Source organism: Epargyreus clarus, unplaced genomic scaffold (genome assembly GCF_041222505.1).
Source record: "Epargyreus clarus isolate Ecla_fem2 unplaced genomic scaffold, WU_Ecla_fem_2.2 ptg000005l, whole genome shotgun sequence".
Lineage (NCBI taxonomy): Eukaryota > Metazoa > Arthropoda > Insecta > Lepidoptera > Hesperiidae > Epargyreus > Epargyreus clarus.
Genome location: NW_027332213.1, coordinates 9598907 through 9611829, shown reverse-complemented (window position 1 = coordinate 9611829; position 12923 = coordinate 9598907). Strand labels below are relative to the sequence as shown.

Below are 12923 nucleotides of genomic sequence, written 5' to 3'. Positions count from 1 at the left end.
CCAGTGTTCCCAATTTAAACCAGTTTATTAAATATTACATAATTATTTATTTAGTTTAAATTACTACAAGTTTGACTAGAACAGATTTTTAAAACAAATAACTTCTAAAATACATATTATTTAATACATTGCATTAAAGTTTGTAACATAATTTTATAATCAATATAAACAACATGATTTTATATGTAACAGACAAATTGTAAAGAGAATATACAGGCCTTTGTATCAAAACGTACCTTTGGCCACTGACATTCCCTTTTATTTTAAAGCTGTCTAGAATAATGTGTAACAAGATACTACAAAGAGTTAAGAAAGTACTAATACTAATAAAATAATATTGGTTTCACGATTCATCCATAGCATCCAGTCGTGTAGCCGCAGGAACGCGGATATTTTGCCAATCTCCCGATTCTGTGAATCGTTTGTTTACAGTCATGAGCTGTTCAAAGCTAGCTTTCGCGAGCTTATGCTTATTTCGTACTTTTTGAACCAATTCTTCATCATACACATCCTCAGGATGTTCCAGCTTCAAGTGCGCTTTCATCTCTTGGACCGTAATCAAAAAACAATTCCACGGAGACCAGTCTTCTTGAACGTGCCACCGACACAGCCGCAGCTCGGACATGTCGTGGCATTCGCTGATTGCAGAATGTGAGTGCCAAAGCTTTTCGACAATAAAAAATACATCTTTTTCTTGTAAAACGAAAGCGAGTGATCCCCAACATTTTCTGCGTCGTTCGTCGCGTTGAACGGCTCTTAGTATAAATTTGTACGGGGTCATGTCTATCCAGCTACGTTCCGTGACGTCCTTCCATGAACATGAATTGCAAACTAAAAAGCCGCTCATCTTTGCATTTAGAGGGAAATCACTATCACTCTTTACCTGATGACACATCTCACACAGATGCAACCTACTGTTTTCCATTTTTCTATAATCTTTCCGATCTTTGCTTTTTGTTACATCAGAGTTTAATTCTGACGTTTTTATTAGCTGAAATACGCACGCCGCTATTCTCCGCCTCAAAAATTCTAGTTGATAATCATTTGATCTCCTAACAAGAAGATCGCACTCTCGATCAAGCAAAGTAATAATTTCCTCGGCGAGCGCATGTCTAAATTCTTGCAATGCAAACTTCATATCAACCAGAAGTTCAATACGTTCATTAACTTCCATATCTTCACGAAGAAAGGAATTGTATAATTCTTTTAATTTTCTAGCCTTCTGTATTTCAACAGTATCCATGGTAATCATTTTCCCGTCACGTCCATACCACGCCACAGGTTTTGATATTTCATCAAGGAACTGTTTTTCTTTAACTTTACGGCTATCCTCCTTGACTTTCACTCTGTAAGCTTCAATACATCGAAGTAGTTCAACTTCCTTGTCAAGTAAAAGTGTAAATTCTGCAATTTTGGGGCCTTTTGAATGAAGTTGCGATATTCTTGCAATTTCTGCATGTTTCCAGCGATCAACCTGTTTTTCAAAACGCATCGTTTATTATCAAACATTCACTATCGTAATTTAATATTATAAAACATCCCAATTAATATTATAAACAACCCAATGTCTTATAGTTAATAGTACTCGTAGTTTCATGGTAAAAGAGAATATACAAATTGTTTTACCATTGCGTAGAGCTGATCAAAATCTTCCCGAGTTTTTGGGAACGTTTTAGTGATAAGGTCTCTACGGAGACGTCGCTCCATAGCCTCGCGTTCAAGTCGTTCCTCTTCTTTCATTCTAGCTATCCTTTCTCTGTAAAAAAAATACATATAACTATAATAACTATCACTATTTACCTATTGTAATCACGACAGTAGCTTAAGTTTCAACTAGAAACTGATTGATTGATTTGAGGTCTATGCTACACTTTTTTAACTAAAAAGTGTAGCATAGACATCATATCAATCATTAGGGTAGTAACTTTTGTGTGACCGATATCAGATAGGACTCTTATCGTGTTTTGATGTAGAGTGGTCTAAGGTCACAAAACATTTGATAACTATTAAATTTTATTACTTACAAGCATACTTTAAGCCATCTCTCAACTTTTTGCCTAAATTGATGGTGTTTGAAGGCTCTTTGTATTATACTGGCATAGTGATCATGATTCAAACGTCTGATCATTTCTTCATACGTCTCGTAAGGCTTTGGAATGACGATTCTGTCATTAACATTGGGAATGTAGGCTTGAACAGTGTTCATCTGTGTTGCTCGACTATAACTCGTATCCTGAAATTATAAGATTTTAACATTAGGTAAAGTTTATACAGATTTCATTTATATTTCAGATTTAAGTTTCACTTTAAATTTGTTGTAATAAATTCCATATATCTCGTTTTATGTAGAGCAATTAAATTATGATTAAATAAGACAGCTTAAATAAGAAACAGTGAAGATGTACTAAACCGAGCAAAAATACGGGAAGTAGGTTCTTACTATGTGCGACTAAAGGTAGGACTTTTGTTCTATTCTGATGTTTTATATAGGTATTACTTGGCCGTATAAGTAATATACAACAGATGATCTCGCCAATCAGTGTTTCTATTAAAACGTATACAATCTATTTTAATTTCAATGTGTCAGCCAATATGTAAAGCTAGTAATGTGATTTACAGCCAGTTGAATTTACAAGCACGCACCTACGAAACTAGGTCATCTTTATCCATTTGTTAAATTTTATCGCGTTACCCCTTCCGTTTACAAACGTAACCTATTTTACACATCGGAATAAAATTGATCGAACGTTAAAAATGGTTTACACATATTAGTAAAAGTAGTCGTAAACTTTAAAACGTAAAAAATACAATACTATACTATAACAATATAAGTAAACGTGTATCATGTTCTAAATTCATCACTTCAGTGTCCTAGCCAACCCAGCATTGGCTAAATTACAAATTAATTAGTCACCTAAGCTTTACCATTGTGAACAGTGTGATCGTTGTAGATAATGTACACAACGGCGGTGGTGCCAAAAATATTTATATCTACACCTAAACATCGCGTAGTGACAAATAAACCACATGTAAATACTTTTGCGTGTAAGTGTCGCACCGTTCATATGCGTACACTATAATAGGTATGTGTCTGATTGCGTATGGCTTAAAATACAAAATAAGAATTTTATATATCTTTCTACATTTAAATGACTATCTCGACATCATTGAGGTAGCTATGATTGCCATTGAACGCTGTAAACCAAGTACATATACTACCTAACTGCAGACCTTTACTGCAGACTTACATAATTTCTCTCCCGCTCCTCAGCTGTTTGTGTGTCTCTACAACTTTTCTTCTCGGGAGGTAATTTTTCGGGCTTTTGAGGAGTTTGTGTGTAGGCATGGTGATAAACAACTCCTGTAACAATAAAAAATAAAAATAAAAACTGATACCCCCCTGAGGATAATACGAAGTAGTAAATAAATTCATACCAGTATTAACATTTCTGTAACCGCCCAAAAAGGGTTTTGCCATTAGCTCCGAGAAGATCTCTACATTGATATGCTTAAGGGTAGTACCGAATGGGACCATAACAGTCAACACATCATTAACGGGCGTTTCTTTGTATAACTTCTCTAAATTAAGAACTTCGTTATTTTTTGTTAGTAGTTCCACATCTGCTATTCCATATTTATCATAATCGAGATCCAAAAGTGCCATGCGATCTTTTAATGGACGTTCTCCACGTAATAAAACTAAGTTGTCAGGGTCCACTTGAAACAATCCGGCTAAATTCTTTTTTATTTCATGTATCTTCATAATAGAGTGGTAAGAGCGCGTAAATACAGCATTTTGGTTACGCACTTTAAATTTGATCGCAATAAATGGCATAGTTTTTTTCTTCGGTATAACAGCTTGCAAGAGTTCATGAACGTAAGACTCCTTCGGAATAGAGGATAAAGCGAAGTCTTCTGAATTTTTTGTAAACACATCAATAGCTAAATTACCTAGCGCGTCAGGTTTTAAATCTGACAATACGCTGGTTTCCTTTAAGACCGTACGATTTTTGGTTAGTAAAAGATTGCTGTTCGATTTCGACAGTAATTTTGCTAGCTTCCGTTTCACAAATTTAATTGGCGTGTTAGCAGGGAATACTTTACTGAACACTTCAGTGGGATGTAGAGGAGATTTGAACGTAATTAGGATATGACTGACAGGGCACTTGTATTGTTCAAGATCCCTAGCACAGGGTGCCGTTGGAAATCGCGACTTCGTTTCATCTTTTACTGGCGAAGAAACCCGCGTATACGGTGGTGCTGTGAGTAACTTCTCTCGACCGAGTTCGCACTGACACGCTATCACTTCCTTTAAACAGTCTGGATTAGGTGCTATTCCAACAGTTCGCTTTAAATCCATATTGCTAGACAATCTTTATCACATAAATATTTACGAAACCTTTAGAAATCAATTGTCACACTCATTGTAAAACCATGTACGAATATTAAAAACAGATGCATTTTTCAGTACAAAAACCTTGTATAACGTTGACAGAAAGTGATTGCGCCAATGTTTGTTTTGCTGGGCGACGGTTGCTATGCGATTTAACTTTTTTAAATAAACTTTTCATTTATGCGAAAGTGGAATCAACTAAACATCAAGAAGTTTTAGTTGGGCGGTAAGTTTTTAATCGTCAAAAGCAGCGAAATGACTACCTACTTGACAAGTATTAATAGTACATTTTCATAGTACAGTAGTAATAGTACATTAATAGTACATAGTAGTACCATTTTCGTACTTAAAGTAGCAAATCTCTACCATTGTGTACAAAATAGTGTATTGTAGATACTAAACATTTGACGATTGGTCGCGCGGTCCCGGGTTCGATTTCCGTAATATATTTGGTTCCAGTGGATAATAAGGAAGGGTTAATGATTTACCCAAGTACGTTCGTGTACTTTAATTAGTCTAAGAATGAAACTTAAGAGGAAATCCGAGTTTTATCCGTGGATTGTAGGTAAGTGCAAAAAGTATTATTTATAAATCTAAATTAGTGCATATACGCAAATTATGGTCATGTTTTGCACAGAATCTATAAATAATTTGAATGAAATCTATACAGATTTGTTTCTAATAGCCACAAAAGTGACGCGGCTCGTATCAAAGTAGTGACGGTATCAAAGTAGCCAGCGGTTGTATGGCGTCAAGCCGCGAGACATCAGGCCCTCTGTCACGAAGGACTTTGATGTCGTGTGTGCGTTGTTAAGACTCTCATGACTACTGCTATTGTATTGCCGCCCTACTGTACACTAAGTAGGACGTTTGCGGACTCAAAACCTATTTTTAATTGTTTGCAACTTTGGAAAATATTGGAGAAACTTATGGCTTCGTATTAGGTATCTACATGTTAGTGTTAACTGTATTTATGTATGTATAAAGATATTTACGAGTACACGATGTTGCCAGTGGCTCGCCAGTGATAATAACGATGAAATATATTGTTGAAAATTGAGTGTAATGAAATGTATGTTGTTATCCAAATAAAATTAATAATTATATTAAACAAAGTAAGTTTACTCATATCATATCATATTTTTTTCACAAGTAGGGTACGTTAAGTACGTACTACTTACTACGTTACTACTTTAAACTCTCTTAGATCTTAAATATCTCATTTAATGTGAAGACGATCTTGTTAAGATACAGCCTCGATACTACTAGCCTAGATACTAGATAGGTATACCTAACCACACCGATATTCGACAGCTGACAAAAGTTACAAAGCATTCATCCCTATTGTTTTTGGAATGACTACAATGCTTAGACAAAATTGGCAAACTAAAAGTGATCATCTCTGTGTGATTTTAAAAGGAAAGAATCAATAGCCAATTAGTGGAGATGAAAGTCAACAGATAACCTCCAAAATGTTTGTCATATATGTAGAGGTTGTGATGATAAAATTAAATACGTACAATTGGCTTACGTATCTACTAGGAGTTGTTACCACGCTTTAATTAGCTTGGGCTGTATGTATGTATCTATGTCATGGAATCTTTGAACTCGATTTTTACCCACTTTGAGTGGTCCGATTAATTTAAAATTTTGCATAATTATTAAGAACCAAATGACATGCACGATTTTAATAATTTCATCCCATTCTCCTCATCAGGATCGTCAGGAATGGGGATTAACGATTTTCCTTGTGCGATTTTAGCGTGGTTATTACTTTTTAAACTAAGTATATATAATTATTGAAGCTTCATGTCCAATTCATGAAGTTTGAAAATCAGAAGCATAATTATATCATACTTATGCATACTCATTTAAAATGTAATGAAAATGTCAAAAAAGCTACAACACACGTGCCAAAGCCAATCTAAGTGGGCATCAAGTCGCCGGGAGTAGTGTATAGCGTCGAGCCGTGAGATATCGAGCCCTTTGCAAAGATGAAAGATGGCCCTTACTTTGATGTTGTACCTAAGTACCTACTATTGTTAAGATTCTACTAATGCTATTGTTCTGCCTTTCATAAAATACGTGTTTCTAGACACGTTTTAAATAGGTATCTAATTTTTTACAAGCGTATATTTGGAAAATTATTAAAAAACGAGCTTTTGCCCGCGGCTTCGCTCGCGTTACGAAGTAATATTTCCATCCCCTATTTTATCCCCTTGGGGGTAGAATTGATCAAAATCCTTTCTTAGCGGATGCCTACGTCATAACATCTACCTACATGCCAAATTTCAGCCCGATCCGTCCAGTGCTTTGGGCTGTGCGTTGATAGATCACTATGTCAGTCAGTCACCTTTGAGTTATATATATTTAGATGACTTACATAATATTCTTTCATTGCGATTCATTATAGGTAGATATTTATTTGTGCCATGTTGAGTATATCTTACTCTTCAACTGACTTCCCTTACGAAAAAGTTATCTATTTCACATGTAGGTGTCTATATTTTTTGCTACTTTCAATAAAATAAGGCAATGATGTGGATTTCTCTTTTTTTATCAGCGCCTCAACTAATTCAAAATTATGGAGTAGGTATATAGTTGTTTTATTCCGAATGAAACTAGGTTTTTATTATAAAAACATATTCGATTTATGTTTTATGAAGTGAAAATATTGCAACTTAAGACTTTAAAGCGTAATTTCTTACATTGACGGCACGCATACCGCAAAGACGCAATCTATGTAGGCATCAAACTAGCCAGGGGCTGTGTACAGCGTCGAGTCGCGAGACATCGAGTCCTCTGTCAGAGATGGAGGATGCTCCTACTTTGATGTCGTGCGTTCCATTGTTGAGATTCTTTCTACTACTGCTTTGTACTGGCCTATATAGTCTTGAACGCACTTTGATACCTGTAAGAATGGAATTTTAATTCTTTGATTTAATAGAATATACACAGGTAGGTAATTAAAATAAATAAAGAGGCGACTAAAAGGGGGCTTCTGGGGTCGTGGGTGGCAAGAGTGGGAGCTCGAACCACCCAGCCAACGGCCCCGGGAAGGACGGCGGTATGTGTGGTCGCATACCGTCGTATGCACCAGACGGTGCGGTGAGCGATAAGCTCACCTGGGCGGAGCCCGACGGGGCAATGGGCTAAGAGGACTCCAGTTGCGTTCCTTTGGAGATCCCGGAGTCCTCTACGCAGCGCTGAGGACGGCCACCGGGGGGGTTTTAGTGCGGTAAGAGTCCCACATAACCCTGTGTCGCTCCCAAGGCATCGGGTACCTTTTGGAGGTTTCCCCCTCGTCAACAAAAAACAAAAAAAAAAAAAAAAGGTAATTAAAATAAAGTTATATGAATATTTCACAAGAAACCTTCTTTTGAAAGAGTCAAGTAGTAGTTAAGATCAGGAAAAAATAAATATAAATTAGTAATATATAGTACCTACCTATCTATAGAAACCTCTAGCCTGACAAATTTGAAATCGAAATCTAAGCGCACGGCAGTGCGTTGGACAAATTTCAGCTGTTCCAACTGAATGCACTAGCCTGAAAAACACACTGAAATGTTTCGGGTACACGTATAATACACGTAGTATTTCAGCGTGTTTTTTCCCCTATCATAACTTCGTTATCTTTTCACTTTAAATTATTAGATTTGGTATATACATTCACATTACTATTCTAATTACCTGTGAAAACATTAATACAAATAGCATTACACGTAGTACACCCTAACATTATATAAAATAACACAAAGAGTAAGATCGATATAGAATACTTAGTTCCTATCTAAGAAAATCTTATTAAATATAAAATAAATTCAAATATCATGCCCATAACCTACTTTGCTTAATATTAATATAAAATGTTATGTTAATATTCCTATGAATGTGACAATAATTGGAATATCTACCAAGAATTGAAATATCAGAAGGTAAATATAATTTGCAATTCTAACACGAATGGTAAGCTCATTAAGTGAAGTCTATGTAGATCAATGTTTGTATAATAAATTAAATATCTAGATAATGAAATTGGAGCGACATGACATTGCTCCCTTTTTGATCACTAGATAAGAATTTAGTACGTCCTAAAACTTAATATTATGTTACAAAACATACTTATCATTGATCTTAATTTATCGTAGACACTCATGTAAATGTAATTTTAATATGAAACCACGCTAGTACTGACCTAAAACCAGCGACACACAAAGCGAAAATTTTAACAGCATGGCATCTGACAAGTCAAAGGGAACTGCGTCTGTTTTCAATAGTCAGCATAATTGCTAGCTTGAAAGACTAGAGCGAGGGAAGCGACCTAAGATGCGTGCGTAATAAATGCTGAGGTGCTTTTGTAATGAGTCATTTGTTACTGAACCTCAGTTGATCATATAGATGCCTATTTAGAAGAACCCTTTGATTTGGTTTGACTTCGGAGGCACCTGCGCCACACCTTTTTGTACCTTACAAGAGTAATCTTCAGGGCTGCTATGTTCAGTTTTGAAGAAAGGACAATCCTTAACCAAGACCTTCTAAGATAGTCTCAGGTAGGAGTCTTATCTTAGATGTTTATGGGCGGCAGAAATCACTTACTATCACCTGATAGTGAACTGAATGCTCGTTTATGATTTCGGACCGGCATCGCAACCCGAGCAAGGGTAAGACATTTTGAAAAATCTTTATCCTATGTAACGTATTCATTAAGAATATTTAAGGTGCTATGGTGTTCATAATTTATTCGTACTTTTATGAGATTTAGATGTATTACAATTTGAGTCCTATGCATGTAGCAGTCGCCCCTGCGAAAATACAACACAGCTTCCACAGCTTACACTGATAACTTTTATTAAACATACATAATCACACATCATCATAACATGTGAGTATAATTTGGAAGTAATAAGTATGAAAAAAATATTGCAACTATCTTCAACATAAGAACCGTGACATTTAAAAAAAAATACCGATCACGGTACGGCAGTTTGTTTCATTTAGGAACATAACGCATCAAATTCATTACAAGGAAATGAGTTACAAAGAATTTCAATTTTAACAGGTAACCCTACCTCCACCCTAACCCTAGCATCCATGGAATTGGTGACATATTTAGCTAGCAAGGCACAGGCAGTGCGTCGCGACCTACTGCCCTGTTTGTGTAAGTTGATTGCGTAAAGATGCTTTGACGGCGTTAATTGCCCAGAGTAAGGTGCCCAGAGATGTAGTATAGTTAACTGAGTTACTAACTAATACGTTTAACGCTTAAGTGAACACAGGTCGTTAAAACATATGTACTTACATCTGTTTCGGCTTTTATAAATATTGTTAAGGAAAATCTGAATCGTGGTAAGATCTTTTTGTTCGATAACGCTATGGGTACAAAATCAGCAAAACAAATACAGGTCTGTGGTTATGAAGCATCACTTCGGATCCATTTTAGATTTGTTTTTACTACAGTTTTTTCTATTGACAAAAATACAGCACCATAAATACTAATACACAATGACGTAATACATACTGAAATTACTTTCCTAAAACATGTAACTAACTCTTAACTAAGTCACTTTTTACAAGTTGTTGTTACCACCATTTGACTTCTGTTATAAATCAAAGATACGATTATTGTCCTACCATTGGTCGAACCCCTAAGCACATAATATACAAGGACTTTTGTCTCTATCATACCACACCTAAAATCAAATCATAACATATAGCGGCGTTGAGAGTTCTTATAAGACAAATATAAATGCTACCCCTATAAGTACCGCCACTACATTCAGAATGTAGGCACATCCACTACATTACAATGTAAGTAATGTTTTGTTGAGTTATAGTGTAGTTTGGAGTACAAGTCAACAATTCAAGTTAAGTAAGATACTAAAGCAAATTAAGATGTAGTACCAACGCTTGCTTCTAGGTGAATTTACACGCTAGATAAAACCTCAGCATATAGTTTTAAATTTAGAACACTTAGGCTGAAAATAAGCTTAAGTATAGCTAAAAGCCAACATAGCTCTAGTTTGTAGAAGTGAGAATAATTACAAGCAGGTTGGAGGCGACAGCCGCTAGACTTGCTTAAGTGTTAGCAAAGCGCGGCCTACTTTGACTGCGTGTGTGATTGCGTATGTTTGGATTCGCTTAGACCAGAGATTCTCAAATATTTTTCATCTACCGCTCATATTTAAAAACTCTTCTCTACCACCCACAAAATTGTAAGCTTTCTAAACAATTCAATCAAGTAGGACAAGAATAAAGTAGCTATACTACATGTTAATTTAATTATAAAATATTAGAAAAGCACAACCTCCTCCTAATCCTCTACAATTACCTCCATTTTCTGTATCTCAACCTCCAGCGCCCAAATGGGGACGTTATCGCCCAGTTTGAGAAACATAGGCTTAAACCGACTAAGGGCTGAAGGATTACGCAATGAAATCACAGTCATCCTAGAATCAAAGTCAAAGCGTGCCTACTTTATGTGATAGTCATAATTACAACCAGTTGAAACACAAGCTCTGCATACGTAGGTACTCAAGTACTTGAGATGCGTGTGTTAATTCATTGCTTATATGCTTTGGCGTAATTACCTCCGGAAGGGTCGATCTCAGCTAGCAAGTTGAATTGAAAGGCGGTCGTGTACAATTGGCTATAAAGGGAGAACGATAGAGTTGCAAGGCTTTCTAAGAAATTGTCAGATAGCGAAATAGTAACTTAGATTGTTCCTATGCGTTTACGTGAAGAAACATAATAATTCAAAGTCAGAGAAAAGACAATAAGTAGGTATAAGGTTGGACAAATATTATCAAGTGGTCAAATTACTGGTAAACTTAATATTGAAAAAATTGTTTTAATTAACTGTTAGACGTGTAGGCTAGCACTGATATTTAAATTCATATAAGTCTCTTAATAATTTGCTCGACCTAGTGATACTGTATTTATGTTTAAGGCTTAATTGAGTAAATCCTCTGTCATATATTTGATTTTACTTTACCTGTATACCTACTCTCCGCACTAAAATATTAAATCGTCAACGTCCTAACAAACAATCGATAACCATTACTGATGGACTAAAAGCCCTTAAGCTTATGGAAGGATAGACTTCCTCGATGTTCTACTGTTCTTACTATGGTGAGCGTCTTAACTTCGCAACACTTATGTGCCTATATATTGCCGTTTCAATACTAGGAACTGTATACAAATAAATGAAAATAAAAATATTGCTAATGTCATATGTGGAAGAGTTTCTTTATGAATGTATCCCACATTGGTCTCTTTAACGTTCTTTTAGTAAATTGAATTCACATGCACTTATTAGTGATTCTCATAATCTCATAATCACAAAGAAAATACTCGGAACGCCTTGGGGCTTAGTACGAATTAAAAAGACTGAAGATGCGCGGCTCAGTATAAAATAAAGTATATTAGAAAATAATAGCCCGCTAAGCTTAAAAAACCGTAAACTCCTTTGAAAACGTTCAACAGCTTGCGAGTAGTGATTCTGGCAAGGATTTCTTAGCAATTTAACAATATTCTTGCGTAATTTTCTCGCTTCTTTTATCGGGGGAAAAAAAATAAACCAATAGAGTACAGCTTGTTATGATAATGTTAATCTTTTTTCATAACTAGGTAAAGATCTCTATGTTCCTTTTAATTTTTTGCTAATTTGGCATATAATAAGTCAGTTTGAAGCAAGGACGAATTTGATTGAAGTATTTCCCCAAATGTGTTTTGAATCGTACTGCATGAGACCTTAATCTTGAGGCCTTTAGCTCTCTGCATGTAATAACTAAGTAGCTTTATACTATCTACGAGTTAATATCGCTATTTCCTAACACACGGAAGTTATAACTATATTGATTTCTTTATAATAGAAAGCTAAGGAGTTTTGTCCCTAGTTGATAGTTAATAAAATTGAGAAAACAATAAAATTACAGCGCAATAAAAGAGTGAATGTGCCGAGCATAGCTGGCGTCATATTAAATTCCTGCGAAAACATAAAAATGATTTTCGATCGTAAAACTATAATTTACAGACGTAAAAATGCGCTGAGTTATGTTACTCTGGAGTATGCGCCGCTTTATGCTTTGTGAAGTATTCCATGATGATATTTCGTTAAATGTCAAACCGTCTTTGAAAATAAGATCCATACTCAGATTTCAATAATTATGCAAGAAATGTAGTTTTCCAGTGAAATACTTACCATCAACTGGCTAATGAACCAACCTTTCATTGAATGAAAAAACTTCAGAGTACTCTTAGACGCATGTACAGAGAATTCATTTTTATTCATACAATACGATGTATGTATAATTGTTTATAACTCCTTAAACTTGTTATGAAATACCACAAACAAATATTTATACATACAAATATGAAAAGTTCAGAGAAACATCCACATGGTCGCAATACCAGTCAGCGAAAAGCTTTGAGTTAGTTTGTTTAAAACTTTTTTAGGGTGACTACCGCCCGGAGCGTTTGATATTAGATATCAGTCGAGTAAGCCGATGTCAACTCTAAAACCTACGAACTC

At 35.4% G+C, this 12923-nt stretch overlaps 1 protein-coding gene across 1 annotated transcript; it reads right to left on the bottom strand.

Moving 5' to 3' along the window:
• Positions 1–12: 12 nt before the first annotated feature.
• Positions 13–4511, bottom strand: LOC140742273 (IQ motif and ubiquitin-like domain-containing protein). The gene is made up of 5 exons (XM_073073129.1): positions 3436–4511; positions 3249–3361; positions 2025–2233; positions 1627–1756; positions 13–1474 (listed from the first exon to the last, which is right to left on the bottom strand). Exons 1-5 carry the CDS (start codon positions 4358–4360, stop codon positions 344–346), a joined length of 2508 nt encoding a protein of 835 aa, XP_072929230.1. The 5' UTR covers positions 4361–4511; the 3' UTR covers positions 13–343.
• Positions 4512–12923: the final 8412 nt, after the last annotated feature.